This window comes from Mastigoproctus giganteus, chromosome 12 (genome assembly GCF_048544385.1).
Source record: "Mastigoproctus giganteus isolate SK-2022 chromosome 12, ASM4854438v1, whole genome shotgun sequence".
Taxonomy (NCBI): Eukaryota; Metazoa; Arthropoda; class Arachnida; order Uropygi; family Thelyphonidae; genus Mastigoproctus; species Mastigoproctus giganteus.
In genome coordinates this window covers 80,765,915-80,791,595 of record NC_143586.1, presented here as the reverse complement: position 1 = coordinate 80,791,595, position 25,681 = coordinate 80,765,915, and the positions used below count along the sequence as shown (strand labels likewise).

The 25,681-nt window shown below is 36.8% G+C and overlaps 1 protein-coding gene across 2 annotated transcripts in view; it reads right to left on the bottom strand.

Annotated features, from left to right (window-relative positions):
• Vps13B (vacuolar protein sorting 13B) overlaps positions 1 to 25,681 on the bottom strand; it is a 965,007-nt gene that overhangs the window by 588,922 nt on the left and 350,404 nt on the right. For both annotated transcript variants that reach the window (XM_090386413.1, XM_090386414.1), the window contains exon 20: positions 15,741 to 15,979. In XM_090386413.1, the coding sequence (XP_090242539.1) occupies positions 15,741 to 15,979 (239 nt within the window). The remainder of the gene's footprint in view (positions 1 to 15,740; positions 15,980 to 25,681) is intronic.

The following is a 25,681-nucleotide window of genomic DNA, read 5'->3' as shown; positions in this document are numbered from 1 at the left end:
ATACCTACCTAGTAACAAATAGGCCCACCTTTCGTCTGAATAAGGGCAGTAACATGGTGAGGTATTGAGTCCACTAGTTCACGAAAACGTTCCACATGCTTACTGCACCACTGTCCATAATTCTGTTGCATTCCTGGGTGGAGGATCCAAAGCTCGAATGGACCTTTCCACAGTACCCCAAAGATGCTCCACAGGGTTCATATCCAGTGAACAAGGAGCCCATTCCATGGTGGTAAAATCTGCGGAATGCTCTTCAAACCATGATGTAGTCACCACGGCTCTGTCAGGAGATGCATTTGCTGGAAAAGTCCATTGCCCTGTACGTGCATGATGACTATGAAAGGATGCAGATGGTCTGCAAGGATGGACACGTAACCTGGATCATTCAGAGATACATCTAGATGTACCAGAGGTCCCAACGTATGCCAGTTGAACATGCCCCAGACCATTACCTGCCTGAACAGTTCCTTGTTGAAATGATGAGTGCATAGCTTTGTGTGGTTTCCACCATATATGCACCCTCCCATCTGTTCGAAATAACTGGAAATGGGACTCATCGGACTGGGAGAGTCCTGAGTCACCTGCCAAGAAGTGGGTTCGTCTGCTAGAAAGAGAGGAGACAGCATCACATTGCCCAGGAACCACATATCCCATGAATTCTGTCCTTTCAGTGTACTTTTGCATACCGAAGTAAGGTGGCTGTCAAGAGGTGACAGTCTGAAAAGACATCTCAATTTGTATGACTCAACTGTGGAGCTTCTTCCGAGTACTGATCCATCACTATGTGACGAGTTGAAAAAGTGTAAGAATCATCTGTTCTATTGGGCAGACCTGTATTCAAAATTTAATGAAGTACAGAACCAACTCTGAGGTAAGGATGTTACCATCATTCAAGCCCGCACAATTCTATAACAGTTCCATGTCAAAACAGGCCTATATAGCTCTTTGGTATTTCTCAAACTTAAAACAAATTGGAAGGAGGAGGTAAAAAACTAAAAAATTTTCAGATGATCATTTGGAGATATACATAGAGCATCTTGAAAAATTAAGGGAAGACTTTAAAATATGTTTCAAGGACATGGAGGAAATTAATGTACCTGATTGTATCATTATGCCATCTAATACCCGGGGGCTCACATCTGGTGAGTATGGGCTTGGCACACCCAGGGTCCTGAGCTGGATATCATCATTCTTCTCTTTCTTGGTGATTCCCTTCTACTTTTGACACACTCTCTCTCTCTCTCTCTCTCTCTCTCTCTCTCTCTCTCTCTCTCTCTCTCTCTCTCTCTCTCTCTCTCTCTCTCCCCCTCTCTCTCAGGGTTACTCGGGAACTTTTTTTTTTTTTTTTTTTTCCTGGTGCAGCATAAGCCTCAGGCTTCCTTGCATCATATGGATATTAATAATAATAATAATAATAATAATATAAATATTGAAAATGGAGTTGAACCAGGTTACTTAAACGATGAATTCATTGATATGTATGTTGACACAGAAGCAAAATCTTTATTTAATAATAAAAGTATCGGCGATATTGAAAGAATATAAACATTACAACAAAATATCTCAAACTTTATTTTAGCCAATTTTATTTTAGCCAGCCAGTTATAAATTACTGGAATAAGTTGCCTACATGGGTGGTAGAGGCTGACAGTTTGGGAAAATTCAAAGGTCATCTGGATAGTACCTTCGGGTGAGAGAAGTGCATAGGATGATAGGTTTAATTTCTTTTTCTTTTATTAATTATTATTATTATTATTATTTTTTTTTTTATATATCATTATTTTATTCGGGTTTGGGTTCTTTTTTTTTTTTTTTTTGGATGGTGCAGCTTAAGCCATAGGCTTTCTTGCACCATGCGGCCATTACTAATACTAAGAAGATATTTGTTGACATTAGACTTGAACTTCTGTAGACTGTAATTTTCAGGAAATACATATGAAGGAAGGTTGTTCCAGAAAACGGCAGTTGAATGAATAAACAAGGAAGATGAAAAGTTGGTTCTGTGAGTTTGAAGTTGGACAGTAAATGGGTGTTGGTGGCACGTGCTCGGATTGTTTCAAAAGAGAGAGAGAGAGAGTGGGAATTATAGAAGCCAATTCAGAAGCCAATTCTTCTGAAGTGCCCATGGAAGTATCTGTAGAAAAGGCATGCAGCAGAAACAGTATGTCTATGAGGTGAGTGCAGAGACTCTGTTAGAGAGGAGTCATTAATTAACCTAACTGTCCTCTTCTGAATTGAATCTAGAAGCCTGAGAGAGGTTTCGGGAGCACCACTCCAGATGTGGGAACAGTATTCGATTGTAGGATGTATTTGCAATTTGTACTGAGTGAACAGCTGTTTCAAAGAAAAGTAACGCCAAGATCGAAAGAGAAAACCAAGGTTTTTAGATGCAGAGGAAGTAATATTTGTAATGTGCTTGTGCCAAGAAAGATTAGAAGTCAGGTTAATTCCCAAAAGAGATATATCATTTTGCCTAAAAATCACAGTGTCACCAAAGATAAACATTGGAGCAGAAGAATCCTTTTTGCGAGATATAAGACAAGACTGAGTTTTAGAAGGATTGAAATCAACTAAGTTGTCTTCGCCCCACTGGAGAATTACCTGAAGATCAGCATTTAAGGAACTGGTAGCGGATATTCGAGAAGTTGAAGCTGGTTGAGCAGGGCAAGGTTTCTCAAAATGGAAAGTTTCCTGCGATGTGCTACCATCAGCAAGACTATGGATAGGATTTCCAGTCAATGGAAGAAGGTCATTAATATACAAGGAGGAAAGAACTGAATCTTGCAGGACACCGGCATTAGTGGAGAAGTTAGAAGACAGAGAGCCATCTACCATCACCCTTAGTGATCGGTCAGAGAGAAAACTGGATAACCAATTACTAAAAACAGTTGACAAACCACAAGATGGAAGCTTGTTTGGAAGACCTTTAAGCCAAACACGATCGATGTCAAGAGGAGCAACTGCCTTGTGTTTCACCGAACCTTTCCATTGAATTAGTCCATAAATGGGTAACATAAGCCAGAATAACACCAGTGGATTGACACTGACGGAATCCATACTTGCGATTGTTGATCAGACGAAAGGTTTCTAGGTAGTTTAAGAGTTGGCAGTTAATTGATTTCTCCATTACTTTAGAAAGAGTAGAAGTAATTGAAATGGGACGATAATTGGATGGGAGGGATTTGTCACCCTTTTTAGGAACTGGCTGGATATGAGCAAATTTCCAAGCAGAAGGAAAAACACCTTTGGAATAAGAAAGTGAAAAAAGGCGGCAAAGAATAGGAGTAAGTTCAGGAGCACAGGTTTTAAGAACAAGTAGAGAAATACCATCGGGACCTGGAGCTTTCTTAGCATCAAGATTCGTCAAAATCCTTCTGACATCCTTTTGACGGAATACCACAGGAGGCATTGAATGGAGCGTGTTGGGAATGGTCGGAGGTGTTTTACCAAGATAATTAATACATGAGTTGGAAGAAAAATGGGATGCTAGCAGGTCAGCTTTATCCTTGGCTGTAGTGACAACAGAACCATCTGGTTTGGACAGAGGTGGAAGCAGAGATGGGCAAAAGTTGCGGCCCATAGCTTTGGCAAGAGACCAGAATGCTCGGCTACGATTAGGACAAGAAGCAAGTTTTCTTCTCTTAGCCTGTTCAAAATCTAGTTTGGACTGATTAATAACTGCTTTACAATTGTTCCAAGCTTTAGTAGGCAGAAAATGAAACTGAAGAATTGGAAACAAGCCAATTACGATATTCATCATTTTTCTTTCGAACAGCCTTAGCATATTTATTTGAAAACCAAGGTTTAGATTAAGGACGAGATTTTAAAGTGGAGTGTGAAATAAAGGATTCCATTCCTGCAAGAATAATTTCACTGACACAATCTGAGCAAACATTGACATAAGAAGTTTTGAAACAGTAATCCGACAAAGGAAAAGAATAAAAGAAATCTTGCAGGTCATCTCATTTTGCATTGTTGTAATGCCAAACAATACGAGGTTGAGAATAGCCATGAGATAAAGGCTCCATTTGAGAAAAGACAATCACCAAGTTGTGATCTGAGGTGCATAAAGGACTACTCACTTCAACAGTGTACTTAGAAGGGTTGTTTGTGAGAAAAAGATCAAGCGTGTTGGCTGTATGGTTAGGATTGTCTGGTATTCTTGTAGTTAAATGAACAATTTGTGCAAGGTCATTAGTAATTGCAAAAGCCTGAGCATCTCTACCAGTTGGGTTCGGTGTGACTAGAAAACGGAAGCTAGCTGGAGTTGAGAACATTAAAATCACCAAGGAAAATTACCTCACTGTTAGGAAAGTTGGACCGGAGATAGTCCAGTTGGAAAGAGAGGAAGTCAAAGTGCTCCAAGTGATTATTGAATTTGGAAGAACAGCAGAGACAACAGATGAATTTGACACAATGAGTTCGGAGCAATATGGCCTTAGTTGCTAATGCTCCTAAAAACCAAAACAAAAACAACAACAACGACACAATGAGTTAGAGAGGTTTTAAGCCAGAGAAGATTGAAAAGAGGAGATTCCAAATTACCAAGTCTCTGATAGGGAATATCGGAATGGACATATGCACAAGTACCACCTTTGAGGCAAAAGCTATCATACAGCGAATAATTTGGGCAACTGAGATGAGCAGTAGTTGAATCAACCAATAACTGAGATTTTGTCAGAAAAAGTACAGTGGGGTTTGGCAGACTGCAAGTAGAAATGGATATCGTTGAGATTAGAATCGAGACCATCTATATTTGTGAAATGAACTAGGAAGTGTTTGGGAGGTTTAGATCTTTTCATAGATAAGCTTAGTCTATTAGTTTGACAATTCATGTTGTATTCAATAGTAAGAAAAAGTGGGGCGACATGCTGTATGAAGTAATGAAATTTTTGGATGTGGCTTACGCATGGTAAGAATATACCCAGATCCTTGAGATAACATGGCCTCGATATCCCCCCCCCCCGCATACACACTACGCGGACTCCCACACCCTTTAAATGTAAGGAAGATTGGATCTCGCCATGATGTTCATCATAACCTCAAAAGTCATTAGTCATTTGTAAGGCACCTTATTCCAGTCATTTGACTTAAACAAGGTGCCTTACAAACTGAATAGTTATTTTGCATCTAAATTTGCATACAAAGGATTGTTTAGAGAAGAGGATGCAAAGGAACTAGATACAAAAAATAATTTTGATATCGTACACTTGGATTTCAGGAAAGCTTTTGATACAAAGGATTGTTTAGAGAAGAGGATGCAAAGGAACTAGATACAAAAAATAATTTTGATATCGTACACTTGGATTTCAGGAAAGCTTTTGATACTGTTGCACATAAAAGACTGCTGTACAAATTGGAGGAGTTTGTCATTAAGGGTGATTTACTTAGTGGGTGTAATATAGGGATATTTGAGTGGGAGAAAACAGTGTTGTCAGTGAACACTGTTCGTGGACTAATATTATTAGAGGGGGGCCCCAGGGCACCCCTCTAATAAAATAACAATGTGGTGCATTGTTATTTTATATATTTATTGATAAGATTGATGAGGGTATATCAAGCTTAATGTGTAAGTTTGCAGATGATACAGAGACAGGGTTATTAATGACAGTAATCGAGATATGCTACTGCTACAAGGTATAGATCAACTAGGCAGATGGGCTGAGAAATGACAATTAAAGTTTAACACTGACAAATTCAAGGTACTGTACAAGGGCAGTAGTAATCCAGGTTAACATACCAACTGTGTGGTATTACACTTAGAGTAGTGAAAAATAATAAAAGACCTGTTGTTAATTGTGTAGTGAGATATGAAATTCTTTGAATAGTGCAAATAGGCTGCCAGGACAGCTCATGGGGTTTTGTCAATGATATTGACTAGGTGCGTTAGAGGAGACTTGATTGAGGTGTTTAAGGCTCTGAGAGGCATAAGTAAAATGAATGAGAAAAAATTTTCGTGGTTATAAATGATTCTAGAACAAGGGGCCATAATTTCAAGTTACGAAGGGGAGATGTTTAGATTGGATTGCATGAAGTTTTGTTTTAGCCAGCGAGTTATAAATTGCTGGAATAAGTTACCTATACGGGTGGTAGAGGCTGACAGTTTTGGGAAATTCCAAAGGTCAGCCGGATAATTACTACGGGAGGAGAGAAATGCATAGGTTGTCTATTTCCTTTTCTTTTATTAATTATTATTTTATTTTTAATATTATTATTTTATTTTATTTTTTGTTATTTTATTTTCTTCTTATTATTATTGTATTATTGTTATTTTATTTATTTTTTTTTGGCTGGTGCAGAATAAGCCATAGGCTTTCTTGCATCATGTGGCTATTGCTAATACTAATACTAACTTTCTGCAGCCATTGAGCCATTTTTCTTGTGTTTCCGAGCACTTACATGGTTGAAGCTGAAGTCACATAAATGGCACTTTACCAAAAGAGAGAAACCGACTAAACTTGGAAGAGCGCGGTGAGTTAAGTTTAAAATTCACAAACCTCAAACCCAATATTAAATAGCTTATTAAAACCCATCAACCACATCCTTTGCATTAATGATGTTCAATAAATATATTTAATATGATATATAAAATTCAATAAAGAATATGTTAATTTATTTTTAATGTTTTATTTTTACAGAGAAAAAAAAATGGACTTCAAAAGTAAATTTTAAAATTAAAATAAGCAAAAAATATTTGAAATATTTTAATTTTATATGTTATATACATCAAATCAGACCCCATTTAGAGCTTCATTAAATGTTTCTCACATTTTTTGATATAAATTAAGAAACATCATCTTCACTGCGATTAAACTCAGAAACAGTTCTTAAAATGTTGGCATGTTATTATTATTATTTTTTTTATTAAATGGTTGTTGGTCAATACAGTATAAAGGATTTCATTAAGGAGTCGCAACTCCAAAAGGTTTGGGGACCCCTGGACTAGCTTACATCTTCCATAGTCTTTTGTGTCACCTGAAAAATTATACGTATCCCATGCATTTTTCTTCTCTGCTACGAGTCTCATTAGTTCATCTAACACCCATTTAGGTCTAAACCTCAAACAGTATTTCTTAGTTGGGACAAAAAAACCTAGTAGTCTCCAAGATTATTTTCTTGAATGCATCCCATTTAGAATTTGCTGTCGGTAACATCACCAGTTAGTCCCACTGTATAGAATTTAAAAACTTCTGAGACCACTGTGGTTACTTTCACGAAAGCAAAAACCATTCCCGTTACCAATGTAAAGGTAAATATAACAAACCATAATTGTTATGTTATATTTACCTTCACCCTCTAGAATTGGGCTGTGCTTGCCCTAAGCAGTACAATACTATAGGAATTGCAAGGGTATTTCAATTAATGTGCTGTTGAAATAACCCTGCAATTCCTATATCACACTATCAGGATTGATTCTGGATCTCAAAACAATGAAAAAATTCACATAATCCCAATTCTGAATGGTTATGGAACTGGGGATTTTAAAACATGGTAAGTTTGAATAGTTAAAAATCACAAAAAAAGAAACGAATAAAATATAATTAAGAATAAACAAACATGTACTTGGTATGAATACACATTTTACTAGGGATCTGTCTGCTTATTCTTATTTTTTATTATTATATTTTTATAATTGAACACTCCATAGCCATCTTTCAAAATTCATAACTACATAACCATTCAGAATTAGATACATTTATATAAAGTTTTTTCAGGTTTTGAATTGATTCTGTAATATTTATATATGATCAATTCTAATTTACAGAAAATAGATGAAAAGTTCTAGATTATAATAACAAATTACCAATTAGCATATCTAAGTTATGATTACGATCTAAAGGAACAATTCTATGTTACAATGAACTGTTATCAGTTGCATTACAGTAAACCTATTTTTAATTAAATAAATAAACTTCTTACCTGCTAACCAAATCCTCCTGCTGGATGCTCAGACCTAAATGGCCAAGGAACTCAGTCAGCAATACATCTATAGGTAAGGTATTCATATAGTTAGCCAATAAGAATAGTGCCGGTTGCCTATCCTGAATCCAGGGTGCTTGTGCGATGACCTTTGTTTTGCTCTGGTTCTGTGTTGTGGTGTAGAGGATACCTAAGTTGACCTTTGCTCATCAGGTGTGTAGGCTGTTTCTGGGGTCTGGAAGAGTGTATGCTGTCTTCTCCTCTGGTTGATTCATTTCTTTTTTTTTCCTGGAACCTTATTTCTTCACTTATTTTTTTCTTTAAAGAGATGAATATACTGTAGGTTAAAGTCAACCCCGTTTTCTAGTGACTGCTGAGGATCCAAATAATTTGATAAGAAAGACTTCTTTAAATTTTCTTCTGTTATACTGTCTATCTGTGGATAGGATGTGTTTGTGTTACAGAAATTTCAGGTGTCACAACATTGGAAGGCATGGAAAGCCATATCAGATTGTTGAATTCTGCCATATTCTACATCTTTTTTGTGCTCTTTTATTCTACGCTGTAGGTATCTGTATGATTGCCCTATATAATTACCACCACATCCACACTCTTATCTTATATACAGGACCTCTAGGATTATCTGGGTAGTTGAACTGTAGCTTTATTATCTCTTTGATGGAGGCTGAACTTTTATAAAAGGTGAAGATCCCAAATTTCTTGGCTTCTTTAGCTATTTTAGAGCTGATTGAAGGTATGTACGGTATACATATGATGGTGGTGGTGGTGGTGGTGCTTCTGTCGATGCTAGGTTGTGGTTGTGTAATGGACTTGGAGGTGTCTGTGATGGCTTTAATGATGACGTGAATCGGATATCCGTTCTTTAAGGGAACCCTGGTTATTGCATTTATTTCCAGTTGTATATTATCTTCATTGCAAATACTGTAGGCTCTCTGGAAGATTTTAGAATGCCTATTTTTGTAAAGGAAGAATGGCAAGATTTATAGTTTAGTATGATGGCAGTATCTGTGGGTTTTCTGAAAAATTACATATGTAGTTTTTTGGCCTTTCTTGAAAAAAGGATGTCCAGGAATGGAATTTGGCCATTGCTCTTGATTTTCATTTTGAAGTTGATTTTTTGGTGGTGACTGCTGAGAGTTTCAAAGAATTTTTGTAAATTATCTGTGCCATGATTCCAGACAGCTATGATGTCATCCACATACCTGCTCCAGAATTTTGGTTTTATCTGTTGGTTTATCAAAAAATCTTCATAATTTAGTCATAAAAATTTTTGTGAGGAGAGGAGATAGGGCATTTCCCATGCTGAGACCAGATATCTGCGTGTAGCATTTCCCATAGAAGGTGAAGTAAGGTTTACCTATGGGATTCATTATTTCTGTGGCTAGACGTGGTCTTGGGTATTCCATTGTGATATGGCTGTCTATAGTTTTGGAGGAGACATGTTTTTGCTTCTTCTAAGGGGATGGTAGTGAATATTGAGTCCACATCAAATGATACTAGAATATCTTCTTTGTTGATTTCGACATCCTTGAGTCTGGTTATTAAATGCTGGGTATTTTTTAATGATCTTTGGTTCTTCGGAACTATCTGGGAGAGGGTTGTGTCAGCCATTTTGATATCTTCTGTCCTGGGTGATGTCTACTGCTAATAATGGTTCTGGCAGGGAATCCTGGTTTGTGCGCTTTAATGTTGGCAAACATGTACGGTGTTTCTGAATTGTTAGTGTTTAACTTTTTGTGTAAGTCTTCGTCAATAAATTTTTTGTCCAGTAAGGCTTGTAGTTTTCTTTTTACTTTTTTCTCGAGGTTGCTGGTGGGATCTGTTTTTAACATTTTGTAGGTGCTGGTGTATTTTAGAAGCTCTTTTACTTTCTCGATGTAGTTTACCTTGTAAATAATGACTGTTGTGTTCCCTTTGTCTGCTTTAGGTATATGTATATTTCCGTCTGAATACCTGAAATGTTACTCAATGTATATTAGTTTAGGTAACACCTAAATAAAAAAAAATATATATATATATATATATATATACAGTTGATTCTGGTTATTTGGGACACATCGAGACTAGTGCATTTTGGCCCGATTAAGCGGCTGCCCCAATTATCCGAAGTTTCAAGTAAATAGTTAAAAATACAATGGACCCCCACTTTACAATTGGTTCACTGTACAATCAAATCACGTTATGATGGACTCACCAAAGTAAAGTACTGTTCACTACACAATGAACGGACCAATGTGTAGTAAGCGCCGGTCATTGTGATCATGTTTGTGAATTGAATTTTAATTTTCTTAAACAGCAATTCTAATTAGCAAAAATAGAGGAATATTATCCACAGGCTATAAAAGTAAAGATATATTAAGCACAAATTTACCCTATATTATCTTACCAATTAAAAAATTAAATGATATGTGAAAATCGGAAGATTATACGTGATAATTGGAATAATTAATAGTAACTGTAATATGTACAGCACACAAATTGCAAGTAACACGATACGCGCAAGTGAGAACAGAGTAACATGTTACAAAGCTTTAAAAATAGGAATGAAGAGAAGATTCTGAAAATTAATTTTTTTATATGATTGAAGATTTCATGGAAGTGTAAACACACTTCACCATAATAACCCACAGAATTCCAGCTGTCAGTATTATTGGAAATTCAATAAGACGTTTACTATTCATTTATGATAGATTGCACTACCAGAAATTACCCGATAAACAGGTGACTGCTAATTGTTTTTATTGTTTTATGGTTGTGACCTCCAGAAATCCGACCGAACCATGTGGTACAGTCGGAGACAATCATAGGGTAATCTCCAGTGCTGTGGTCTCTTGCCCGGTTAAACAGCATGTTGTCCCAATTAAGTGAAGTAAACCCTGGCTATTTTCTCGATTGGGTTCTGTTTTTTTAAGATTTACCCCAAATAAATGGCTGCCCCGATTAACCGGTGGCCCAAATAACCGGAATCCACTGTATGTATATATATATATATATTAAAACTCCATATGGTATAAGAGCGATAATTTAGATATATTATAATTTAAATGGATATAAACCACTTTTTCAATGCTTTCTATTTCTCAGTGGATAGGTTGTTCTTATTGTAGATTTTCTTGTTGTAGTTTGAGCTGTATATTAACTGCATGACTGGGATATTGATCGTATCTTTGGAAGATTATCCTGAACATACTTTAGACTATTGTGGATGTGGACTAGGAAATGTAATGTGAGGATAAGTTTTGGTGTCAGTTTAAAATTAAGGCTTTTGCTAAGTAACTGAATTTCTGCATTGGTGAGAATTTTTGAGCTAAGGTGATGATATGGTTGGGAATTTTGGCGGTATTATTATCAGGTTGATTTACTTCGCTTACCAGTTTATTTTTAGATGTATTATTCGGTTGATCACCGCATCCCGCCTTATTTTAGGGTTCAGTGGCAAATTTTGATTAAGTGTAAAGACTTTTTCTTCAAGATGTTTGGGTAGATCTACGTGTTTTTTGTGGAACGAATGGTTATTAGATGCACTATGTTTTAGAAATAATTTTTATTTAATTTATTCTTTAATCCCTCAAGGTTTTAATTTTAACTGTCTGTTGTTTTCAATATGTCTAATCTAATTGCCTAATTGTGCTCCACAATAGTTTTAACTGTGTGATCTTAATAATTCCACCCGAAAAGTTGTTTTTAATGGGGTCTTTTATTTTTAGACTGGCAGAAGTGATTTTTTCGTTTCTACATTTTACAAGAAATTTATGCCTACATTTAAGTTTTGTGATCTTTACGCTAATATTTTCTAATTTGCGGATAAGACAGACAGTGGTTGGTCCGTACCTAGTTCTAATATGTTTAGGGAAGGGCGTTACGTGGTTTATATCCATTTAAATTATAATATATCTAAATTATCACTATTACACCGCATGGAGTTTTAATATATATATATATTTTTTTTATTTAGGTGTTACCTAAACTAATATACATTGAGTAACGTTTCAGGTATTCAGACGGAATTATACATATACCTAAAGCAGACAAAGGGAACACAACAGTCATTATTGACAAGGTAAACTACATCGAGAAAGTAAAGGAGCTTCTAAAATACACCACCTACAAAACATTAAAAACAGATCCTACCACCAACCTCGAGAAAAAAAGTAAAAAGAAAACTACAAGCCTTACGGGACAAAAAATTTATTAATGAAGACCTACACAAAAAGTTACACCCTAACAATTCAGAAACACCATACATGTTTGCCAACATTAAAGCGACAAACCAGGATTCCCTGTCAGACCCATTATTACCAATAGACATCACCCAGGACAGAAGATATCAAAATGGCTGACACAACTCCTCTCCCAGATAGTTCCGAAGAACCAAAGATCATTAAAAAATATCCAGAATTTAATAACCAAACTCAAGGATGTCGAAATCAACAAAGAAGATATTCTAGTATCATTTGATGTGGACTCAATGTTCACTACCATCCCCTTAGAAGAAGCAAAAACGTGTCTCCTCCAAACTATAGACAGCCATATCACAATGGGATACTCAAGACCGTGTTCAGCCACAGAAATAATGAATCTCATAGTTCTCTCCATAGGTAAACCTTACTTCACCTTCAATGGGAAATGCTACATGCAGATATCTGATCTTGGCATGGGAAATGCCCTATCTCCTCTCCTGGCAGAAATTTTTATGACCATATTTGAAGATTTCTTGGAAAACCAACAGATAAAACCAAAATTCTGACACAGGTATGTGGATGACATCATAGCCATCTGGAATCATGGCACAGATAATTTACAAAAATTCCTTGAAGCTCTCAACAGTCACCACCAAAAAATCAACTTCAAAATGGAAATCAAGAGCAATGGCCAAATTCCATTCCTGGACATCCTTTTTTCAAGAAAGGCCAAAAAACTACATATGTAATTTTTCAGAAAACCCACAGATACTGCCATCATACTAAACTATAAATCCTGCCATCCTTTCTCTACATACAAAAATAGGTGTTCTAAAGTCTTTCATCCAGAGAGCCTACAGCATTTGCAATGAAGATACAGCATTTGCAATGACAACTGGAACAAAATGCAATAACCAGGGTTGCCTTAAAGAATGGATATCCGATTCACATCATCAATAAAACCATCATAGACACCTCCAAGTGCAATACGCAACCACAACCTAGCATAGACAGAAGAAGCACCTCCGTATGTATACTGTACATACCTTCAATCATGTGAAGAAATTTGGGATCTTCACCTTTTACAAAAGTTCAGCCTCCATCAAACACATCATAAAGCTACAGTTCAACTGCCTAGCTAATCCTAGAGGTTCTATATATAAGATAAGAGTGTGGATGTGTTAGTAATTATATAGGGAAATCATACAGACTTCTGTTTCAGGAAAATTAATGGAGGCACTGGTTAAAGAAGCACTGCAGGATCATCTAGACAAGACTTCAGTTATAGCCGGACACAGCAGGGTTTTGTTAAGAGAAAGTCTTGCCTGACCGATTTGATTGGATACTATGATGCAGTCACAAAAGAACTGGATGCAGGGAATAACTTTGATATTATATATTTGGATCTTAGAAAGGCTTTTGATACTGTTGCACATGGAAGACTGCTGCACAAATTGGAGCAGTGTGGCATTGGAGGCAAATTGCTGCTATGGATAAAGTGGTGGTTGAGGGGGAGAAGACAGAGAGTGGTAATTAATGGACACTGCTCATCGTGGACTAATGTTATTAGTGGAGTCCCTCAGGGTTCATTTTTGGGTCCATTATTGTTTTCTGTATTTATAAATGATATTGATGATGGTATATCAAATTTAATGTCCAAGTTTGCAGATGATACAAAGGTTGGCAGGGTTGTTAAGGACACTACTGATGCTATGCTGCTGCAACAGGATCTGAAAAGGTTGAGCAGATGGGCTAAGAGGTGGCAAATGAAGTTTAACATTGACAAATGTAAAGTACTACATATGGGAAACAGCAACCCCAGAGCAACGTATCAACTCTGTGGTACTACACTGACAGTGGTAGAGAATGAAAAGGACCTGGGGTTAATTGTGCAGGCAGATATGAAGTTCTCTGAGTAGTGCAGATGGGCTGCAAGAGTAGCTTATGGTGTCTTGTCAATGATATACAGGAGTTTTTCTAGCAGGCATAAGGAGGTGATTATTCCCTTGTATAAGGCAATGGTCAGGCCACATTCACAGGCTTCATTTCAAGAAGGATTTAGAGCTGCTGGAACGAGTACAGAGAAGGGCAACAAGATTGGTGAATGGAACAAAAGGTTGCTCTTACGAAGAAAGGCTTAAGTTCTGCAAATTACAGTGTCTGGAGACTAGGCACCGGCGAGGGATTTGATAGAGGTGTATAAAGCCTTGAATGGTTTGAGCATGCTCGATGCCGATGGGATTCTTCCTCTTGCTCAGAATAATCACCTGAGAGGGCATAAATTCAAATTGAGGAAAGACAGATGTAGGATAAATGTGCGGAAATTTGCCTTTAGCCAGCGGGTAGTTGGTTGGTGGAACAGACTTCCATCCCTTGTTGTGGAAGTTGATAGCCTAAATAAATTTAAGGCTCAGCTGGACAGGTATTTCGAACGAACGGAGGGGTGAAATGAAAGTGGGTTTTGTTTTGTTTTTTTTGGCTGATGCTGCATAAGCTTGCTTTCTTGCATCATATGCCTCTAATAATGCTAATGAGTATAGCACAGAATAAAAGAGCACAAAAAAGATGTAGAATATGGCAGAATTCATCAATCTGATATTGCTCTCCACGCCTTCCAATGTGGTGACATCTGGAATTTCCATAACATAAGCATCCTGTCCACAGATAGACAGCATAACAAAAGAAAATTTAAAGAAGCCTTTCTTATCAAATTATTTGGATCCTCAGCAATCAATAGAAAACAGGGGGTTGATTTCAACCCACAGTATATTCATCTCTTTAAAGAAAAAATAAGTGAAGAAATAAGGTTCCAGGAAAGAAAAAGAAAGGAATCAACCAGAGGAGCAGACAGCATACACCCTCTTCCAGACCCCAGAAACAGCCTACACACCTGATGAGCAAAGATCAACTGAGGTGTCCTCTACACTGCAACCCGGAACCAGAGCAAGAGAACAAAGGTTATCCCACAGATCGTAATCATAACTTAGATATGCTAATTGCTAATTTGTTATTATAACCTAGAACTTTTCATCTATTTTCTGTAAATTAGAATTGATTTACAGAAAATAGATGAAATTGATTTACATGTAAATCATCTTAGTTGATTGTTATTTAGATCTGCTCAAAGTAAAATATTAGTTATTTTTGTCTCCCAACAGCAAGATCTGATGATGGGTATCGGCAAGATTCTTGAAACGTTACTCAATGTATATTAGTTTAGGTAACACCTAAATAAAATAAATATATATATATATATATATTAAAACTCCACGCAGCATAAGAGTGGTAATTTAGATACATTATAATTTAAATGGATAGAAATCACATAACATCCTTCCCTAAACATATGAGCTCCACATGTTATGAAACACGTGGAATATAAAATGCTTTTGCACTATGGCGATTTGATTTAACTGCTGTTAATTGAATTGTGTGACTGCTCTATAATAAATGAGCTGAATTTGTACATCATAATACCCAAATATATAACAAATTTCTTTTTAACATATATTCCATTGTGATATATAAGATAATTAAAAAAACATTAAACACATTAAAAGGACTAAATATTTTTAAAAAACAATTCATTAATTAAACATGATATATGTTATAATGTACCTCTTTACGTTCTTTATCTTGTTGTGCTTTCCACACAACTGCTGGTGCAACAGTAATTCTCAAATCTATTTGGGAGACTACAGGTACTAACATCACTGTGTCATCTTCATCGCATTCTTGAATCTCAACTGTGCTTCTATTATTCCATTCAAGTGCAGGATTTTCTCCCATTGTGGAAGAATGATAACTAGTATTTTGAGGATGAACATTGCTGTGCTTCACAATTTCACTCCAAAGTACTATATAAAAAAAATAAATACATAAAAATACACATACACACGTGCATATATATATACTTTCTTTTTTTTAATTAAACTTTGTTTTGTATTTGTGTTATACAAACTGTTAATGTAATACAAATGCATAGAACAAACAGAATGGGGAGTATGAACTAAATAAAGAGTAAACGTGGTGCAGAAGGAAACTACTTCTAAATAATTTAGAAAAATATTTTAAACATACTAAAGTGCCAATATGAAAAAAAAATCACAAGACAGTTAACAACCACTTAAATTTAGAATTATTCAAATCTTCCTTTAAAGCACCAAAACTAAATCAAAACTAAATAATATATCCCAATGCATACTGATAACTAACTGCAACAGCATTACCACTAAACAGAATAATAAATAAACTAATTAATTAGAAAAGAATTAATTATTGGGCCCAATATTAAGTTACATGTATATATATTCAATCAAGTGAAGTATCATAATGCACACTGACTTGGCCAACACGATTTATACCTCGACTAATATATCAGCTTTTTATGGTCAATTTTTTTTCCATAGATTTCAAAAATAATTCTTAATTTTACATCACATCTCAATTTCTACAAATACAGGATTTTTGTATTTACCCATAATACATATCTTACTACAAGTTAGGGAAGTAGATATAACATCAATCAGTTGTATTACCAGCAATTAATAACATTTGCAGGTGAAGGGGAAGGTTAAGATGCTCAACTTTTCTGTATGCCTATCTTTTCAGTAACAGAAAAACAATTGTACTGTGAATACATGCATAGTTTATCTACTTATCTATTTCATATTGTATGTTCCTTCTGTGTTTTTCTTAACAATGTATTGTTAAAATGTTTAGGAATAAGCAATGGAAATGTCTGAACCACCTTCACAATTTCTGCTATATGTGTGGAGAGTTTACAATAAAACCTCAGAGGAAGAATGTCTACAGTATTACTAAACATGCATATAAGAATATGTACTTTGGTTGCAAGATTGGTGATCAGGACAAAACTTTGGCTCCACACCTAAAAGTTTGAAATCACAGCATACAACAACAGTTTTCATAAATTTTTTTTTTTTTTAAATTAGCTATGACAATGTATGGTTTATCAGCACACAACAAAATATTTTAACATTTTATGTTAAACGCTGAAAAATTAACAGCAAAAAAATATTGAAATGATTCTAATATTAACAGCTATACTGATTTCATCAAAATATCCTCCATGAGATTTTATCACTGCCTTACATAGACATGGAATTCTGGCGATTAATTTTTTAATAGTGTCTTGACTAACATTATTTCAGTGATTATTATTTCAAGGTTCCCATAAATTTTCTGAAGATGGGCAGACTTCATGGATTTGATGTCCTAGACAATCCCATAAAAACTCTACTGTGTTTAAGTCATGCAACCAATTAGGGTAGCCACACCATAATTTGCGATACCTCGTCCAATTGTTTAGTAGCTAGAAAGTCCCTGCACAGGTTAGAGCTGTGCTTCAGGTTATTATCTTGTGGCATAAAATTTCTTCCACAAAATTGAAGTCCAGAGGATATTGCATTATGTTCAAGAATGCTTTAATGGCCTTCTTTTCTTGTAATGCTTTCAGTTTTGACGATGTCACTCAATCCAAAAAAACAGAAACCACCCCAAAGAAAAATGGAACCACCACTGTACATGTAGGCATGAAACAATGTAGCACTATTTTTACTTCAGTGGATTGTCTTGTATAAACTCTATGCTTGGATTTAAAATTTCAAAATTGGATTCATCTGTCCACAATGCATTTCTCACTCTTCGATTGTCCAATGTTGATAGCTCTTAGCTCAAGCCAGCCATTTCTTTCGATTTTCTGGTTTTAATAAGGGTTTTTAGACTACTACACAATCACAACGTTCTGCTTGATTAAAACAAAGTTTTACAGTGAACCTAGACATGGGAGTTTCTCTGTTTCCACTGAACTCAGCTGGGATATCAGGTACAGTAAGTCATCAGTTGTTTTTAGATATCAGTTATGGTGTTATCTTGTGCTTCCATTGTTAGTTGCAGTCTTCCTGATCATGATTTACCTTTTAAACTACCCTCTTTGAATAGTTGAATGGTATTTTACATTCCTTTAAATAAAACACCTAGTTTTTTGCAAATACTTATCATGGAATAGCTTTTTTTATACAGAGTTATAATAGCACTTTTTTCTCAACACTCAGTTCCTTATTTCTTGCCATGTTTATCAAAAAACACAAAGCTCAGAATAAACTTTACTTCTATACAAACTGGAGTGGTGTAGCACTAAGGGCAAGTTGCCATGATGCATAAAGGGATGGGTGAGTGGGTGAAGACAAAGTGGTAATCAATGGATAATGGACTAATATTATTAGTGGCATCCACCAGGGTTTGGAGTTGGGCCCATTATTATTTTATTTTGTATATTTATTAATGATATTGATGAAGGCACATAAAGGTTGGACAGATGGGATGAGAAGTGGCAACTGAAGTTAAACATTGACAAATGCAAAGTACTGCATATGGGTAGCAGTAACACCAGAGAAATTTACCAACTGTGTGGTACTACCTCAGGGTAGTGGAGAATGAAAAAGACCTAGAGGTAATTGTGCAGTCAGATATGAAGTGTTCTGAGCAGTGTAGACAGGCTTCCAGAGCAGGTCAAGGGGAATTGTCAATGATATACAAGAATTTTGCAAAGAGGGAAAAGGTGATTATAACTTTGTATAAGACAATGGTCAGACCATGCCTTGAAATATATAAAAGTATGTCTATCAAACTGTGCACAGGTCTGGAGGCCAGACCTATATATAGACTTGTACTTGCATCACAAATATCAGGTTATGGCTAACTGAGAATATTAATTTTTAAAAGTATGCCTTTTGCTGTACCTATGGTATAGTGAGAACAACACAACCACATCGACAACTGTAATTTAAGCACCAAAAATATCACGGATATCCAGAATGTTGATGGCATTCTTTCTCTTGCTGAGACTACTCACGAGGGGCATAATTTCAAATTGAAGAAGGATGGTTGCAGGATAGATGCATGGACGTTTGCCTTTAGGCAGTGGATGAGTTACCCTGAACAAGAGAGAGAGAGAAAGAAAACACAAGTCAGAAGTAAAAGAGATTCACCAAGAAAGAGAAGAATGATGATATCCAGCTCAGGACCGTGGGTGTGCCAAGCCCATACTCACCAGATGCGAGCCCCTGATGTTGTTGTGGAAGTGGGCAGTTTGAATAAATTCAAGGAAGAACTAGGCAAATTCATGGAGAGGATTGATGGATGAGGCAAAGTATGTAGGCAAGTTTTTTTTTTTTTTTTTTTACTGATGCTCTATAAGCTTGATTCTTATATTATTTGCCACTACTAATACTGATACTAAATAAGCAAGCATTAAGTATACAGTCAGTCCTCGTATAACACGTGTTTACACTACACAAATTCGATCATACATGATTTATATATTGGAGAACGAGGGTAGCATGTGCGGACATAGCTTATTGCTGCTCCCGTACAGAGAAGTTTTTTCTGATTTATTTTCTGTTTATTAGCTTAAATTGGTATATTAACTTATTTTCTAGAGTAGCTTTATATTCCTAGTTACGATACTTAGTTTAAAGTTTAACTTAGATAGAGACTTTGTAGGTATTACTTAGTATCGGTAAGGGTATCAAATCCACGTTTTACAAGTTGCAGCTCTGTTGAATGAGAGGTCTTTTTTTTTAACCATATTTAGCCGATTTATTAACCAAATGTTATATCAAATTATTTTCTGTAAGTAGCTAGTCAGGATCCTTAGTTTATTCTGAATTGAGACAGCGAGATTTGGAAGTTAATCAATACTTAAGTGTCTGTAGATTTACTGTTCGTAATTTGCCGCCATTGTTACGCGATACAAAATATCTCGAACTAGATAGCATAAGCTTAGTATAGTATAGTACATAATATAATATTGTCAATTAATCAGTAAATCTATTAATCTTGTTGAACTTCATTGTCTGATGATTATGATGTTGTTATTTGGAAGCATTAGCAACTAAGGCCATATTGCTCCGGGAATATGCGGTGGTCATTCCCTGACCTTTCCGCGTCCTCCGTATTTGGTGGTGACGGGCTCGAACCCCGGTCTAATCAAGAAGCGTGTGCTACGCACTGCTGCTCCTTCCCACCTGGCTACGGAGGCGCCGAACTTCATTGTCAATTAAATTGTACTTTTAACTATATACATATAACGACTTAGATTACGTAACATAAATAATTAGCAAAAATAAATAATTAATACTTAACTTGATACGGAAGTTATATAGAGGGATTTCGTAGATAACACTCGATATTGAAACATAAATATAGCGTTATAACTGTGTTGGGATACAAGGGTTTTATTTTTAGGGTTTTAATTTTGTACTGAAATTAGGGTTTTAATTTTGTACTGAAATTGAAATCTTATTGAAATTAAATCGAAATCATGACTCAGACCAGAGCAGCAAAGCAAAAGGCTCAAGCTAATGGGAGTGCTGTGGCTCAGGGGAGAACTGAGGGGGGCAGTTGCCCTCTGAATCACAGCCTTTTAAAATGCACTATTTGCTTGATGTTTGTGGAGCAGTCAGGTACGGGACATGATACTGCCATGGGGGATGTCTTTGTATGTGCACGATGCAAGGAGTGTAAGGAAATCAGGTGACAACTCAGCGTTGTTATGGGCCTATATGAGAGCTTGCAGAACAGGGTGGATGCTCTCGAAGGATTAAAAGTGAGGGGCCCATCAAGCTCTCAGCTGCCCATACCAACGCCAGAGCTTCTACTTGGGCATCACACAACACAGCGGCAACCCCATAAAGCAGAATGCGCTGGTCCCAAAAGAACTAGTAGTTGTTGGTGACTCTATTGTCAGGGAAACGGGAAACATGCTTTGTAAAAAGGATAGGTGGAACAGGACCAGGGTATGTCTGCCAGGGGCAAAGGTTGATGACGTTGTAGAGCAGATATCATCTTTTAAGGGCACAAAAGGTGATATAGTTGTACACGTTGGCACTAATGATATTAAGAGTAGGAGACCGGCGGAATTACTTAACAAGTACAGGTCACTGTTGAAAAAAAGCTGTGAATTAGGGTTGAATTTGAAAGTGTCTGCAATTCTGCCCAGACACGATAGGAGGGAGTATATGATGAGAGCCCTGTCAATCAATTCGGCCATGGAAAGATTGTGCAAGGTTCAAGGGGTAGAATTTTTTCAGCCTGGTCTGTACTTGTTAACAGGAGAGACTGCTTCTACAGGGATGGGATACACTTAAATAGAAAGGGTGCAAGAATGTTTGCTGATGCTATCGAGGCAGTGTTAGGTGGGTCGGAAAACTGTTAGATTGGGGGGATACAAGGACTAATAGATTAACAGTAGCCACTGGCAGAGGTGAAAGTGATTCTTGCACTGCTTCTACTGGAATGAGCAGCAGCTTGGAAAATAAGATGTAGGATATTTCAGAGACTGCTGGGAGTCATTGGGGTACAAGTAAACACATGGGTTGTGTTTAAGGTAGCTAAGAAAAAGAACAGGTGCATGTATACTTGCGTGTACACCAATACTAAGAGTTTGGTAAATAAATTTGATGAATTTGAGGTATTGCTCAAAGCATCAAAGGTGGATATTGTTGGGATATCAGAGATGTGGTGTCGCACAGATATAAGTAACGCAGAACTGGAATTTGGGGAGTACAAACGTCTACAGAAAGGATAGACAGGATAGGAAGGAAGGAGGGGTTATGATATTATTTAAGAAACACATAAAATCCAAGGAAGTAAAGCCAGTCGACATCGCCGGACAGTGCAGTGTCGAGTCAGTTTGGTGTGACATAAGCATTGGGAGATCGAAATTGAGAGTAGGAGTGTGCTATAGGCCTAATGACTCTGATGAGTATAATAAGAAACAGTACAGGGAAATAGAGTGGGCCAGTAAATCAGAGAGTCTTATAATGGGGGATTTTAATTTCCCAGATACTGACTGGAATTTGTGGGTTGGTCACTAACGCACTAGCAAGGCTTTTGTGGATTTATTGGATGATTGTTTTCTAAATCAGCATGTTCGGGAGGCAACTAGAGAGAGCAATACTCCTGATTTGATTATCAGTAGTGATTCTTCCTGCATTAAGAATCAGCGGGTAAATGAACCACTAGGTGGCAGTGATCACAGTGTGCTGAAGTGGGATTTACTCAAGGAGGTAACTACCATCAGGGGTAAAGGGAAGGGTTATTGCTTTCGTAAAGGTGACTACGATGGCCTGAGACAGTATTTAAATTCTATACAGTGGGACCAACTGATGATGTTACCAACAGCAAATTCAAAATGGGAAGCATTCAAAGAACTTATCTTGGAAGCTACTAGGCTTTACATACCAACTAAGAAATATTGTTCAAGGTTCAGGCCTAAATGGATGTCAGATGAACTAATGAGACATATGGCAGAGAAGAAAAATGCATGGGATACATATAAATTAAAATGTGACACAGAAGCCTATGATAGATTTAAGTTGATCTGTAACCAAGTTACAAAGGAGGTTAGGCAGTCGAAGGCAGATTACGAGAAATCCTTGGCAAGGGATGCAAAGAAAAACAGCAAGGAGTTCTTTACTTATGTAAACTCTAGAAGGAAGGGGATGAATCGGATTGGTCTACTTGATATCGATGGTTCAACTGTTCATGATCCTGCTCAGGTAGCTAACAAACTAAATCAATATTTTGCATCTACATTCACACATGAGGAGTTATTCAGGAAGGGGAATGCCATAGATGAAGTAAACACTGGCAGTGAGCTAGATGATCTTGTAGTAATTGAGAGTAAAGTGGAGGAGAAATTGTTGAAGATATATACAAGAAAGGCACCTGGGGTAGATGGGATCTATGCAGTTATATTAAAGGAGGCAGCAAAGGAAGTAAGCAATCCATTAGCCATAATTATGAGAGCTTCCTTGGACTCAGGGGAGGTACCCACAGACTGGAGATGTGCAAATGTAACCCCAATTCACAAAGGAGGATCAAAGGCTGACACAAGTAATTCAAGACATGTGAGTTTAACTTCTGTTCCAGGAAAATTAATGGAAGCATTGGTTAAAGAAGCACTGCAGGATCATCTTGACAAGAATTCAGTTATAGCTCAGACACAGCATGGTTTTATTAAGGTAAGGTCTTGCCTGACCAATTTGATTGGATACTATGATGTAGTCACAAAAGAATTGGATGCAGGGAATAACTTTGATATTATATATTTGGATCTTAGAAAGGCTTTTGATACTGTTGCACATGGAAAACTGCTGCACAAATTGGAGCAGTGTGGCATTGGTGGCAAATTGTTGCTATGGATAAAGGGATGGTTGAGTGGCAGAAGACAGAGAGTGGTAATTAATGGACACTGCTCATTTTAGACTAGACTAATGTTATTAGTGGAGTCCCTCAGGGTTCAGTGTTGGGTCCATTGTTGTTTTCTGAATTTATAAATAATATTGATGATGGTATATCAAGCTTAATGTCCCAGTTTCCAGACGATACAAAGGTTGGCAGGGTTGTTAAGGATGCTACTGACGCTATGCTGCTGCTGCTGCAACATGATCTAGAAAAGTTGAGCAGATGGGCTGAGAGGTGGCAAATGAAGTTTTACATTGACAAATGTAAAGTACTACATATGGGACATAATCCCAGAGTAACGTATCAACTGTGGTACCACACTGACAGTGGTAGAGAATGAAAAGGATCTGGGGGTAATTGTGCAGGAAGATATGAAGTTTTCTGAGCAGTGCAGACAGTCTGCAAGAGTAGCTCATGGTGTTTTGTCCATGATATAAAGGAATTTTTCTAGCAGGGATAAGGAGGTGATTATTCCCTTGTATAAGGCAATGGTCAGGCCACACCTTGAATACTGTATACAGGTGTGACGGCCTCATTTTAAGAAGGATGTAGAGATGCTGGAACGAGTACAGAGAAGGGCAACAAGATTAGTGAACAGAACAAAGTGTTGCTCTTATGAAGAAAGGCTTAAGTTTTGAAAATTACAGTGTGTGGAGACTAGGTACCTGTGAGGTGATCTGATTGAGGTGTATAAAGCCTTGAATGGTTTGAGCATGCTCAATGCTGATGGGATTCTACCTCTTGGTCAGAATAATCGCCTGAGAGGGCATAAATTCAAATTGAGGAAAGGCGGTTGTAGGATAGATGTGCAGAAGTTTGCCTTTGGCCAGTGGGTGGTTGATTGCTGGAACAAACTTCCATCTGTTGTTGTAGAAGTTGATAGTTTAAATAGATTCAAGGTAGAACTTCTCAAAAATTTGGAGTGAGGGGTTGGGTGAAATCAGAGGTTTTTTTTGTTTTTTTTTTGGCTGATGCTATATAAACTTACTTTCTTACATCATGTGCCCTTGCTAATGCTAATTATTATAATAACTATCATATAACATATATTTTTTGTAAATATTATATATATATAGAGAGAGAGAGAGAGAGATAGAGAATCAGATTACTAAAAGGTCGAAAACTAGTGTGTTAGGTATTTCTTTTGGTCCAGGGGTGCCGTAAAAAAATTACTGGGACACAAAAGGCACTGTGAACCAAGAAAGTTTGGGAACCTCTGACCTAGATGATACTCATCTAGATCAGTGTTCCACAACCCTTTTCTCTTTTTCTTTTTCTTTAATCCTCCAAAAAAAACATAGTTTACGGCAATATTAATATAAATATGCTATAAGTCACAATAGAATCAATTATTATGTATTGTTCCAACAATCCAAAAGAAATTGGCTCATGCATATATTAACATTTTATGAACCCTAAATCACTGTATAAAAGCAAAGCCAAAAAAAAATCTATTAGTATTAAACCAAATAACTACCTTCAATGTGATATTTGTGCCTGCTATGTCAAACACAGACGGCTGATGTGTGCCAGAATCGTTGACAATGCAAGTCTCACTTCTCCATCAATGAATCGGAGTCTCTCCCTCTTTGATGTTTTTATTTCAGTCAAGGTCAATTCACACAAATACGTAGTTGAAAATGGTAATAACACATTAATTGCCATCTCGGAGCTAGCCAGGTGTTCTTTCCTTATTGACAACCAAAATGTGTCCAATTGCGCTTCAAGATGTTTTAGTCACAAATGTTCTGTCCGCCTTCACATCTGTTAGTTCCTCTTGTACGTTCATTGGAAGAGATTTTGCATTCGCAACAAATTGATCATGAACCCAGTCGAAGTCTTCAACGCTCTCTCCAAAATAATCCTTGAACTTCTGCTGCAAATTATCTAAATGTTCTTTATTGAAGTCCATCACCATTTTGTTGTCAACAACAAGCAGGGATACTGTTGGGAACGTCTCAAATGACCCATCTGCAATACTTGTTATTTTTATTATTTGGTTTTTAGGAGCATTAGCAACTAAGGCCATATTGCTTCGGGGATATGCGGTGGTCATTCCCTGACCTTTCCACATCCTCCATATTCGGTGGGCACGGGCTCGAACCCCGGTCTAATCAAGAAGTGTGTGCTGCGCACTGCTGCTCCTGCCCACCTGGCTATGAAGGCGCCATCTGCAATGCACTGTATCCACAAATCCAGCTTATTCTGAAAGCCTTGAATCTTATCCACACTAGTAAAAAAGATTTTTGTTCTTGCCTTGCATTTTTCGGTTCAGCTCATTAACC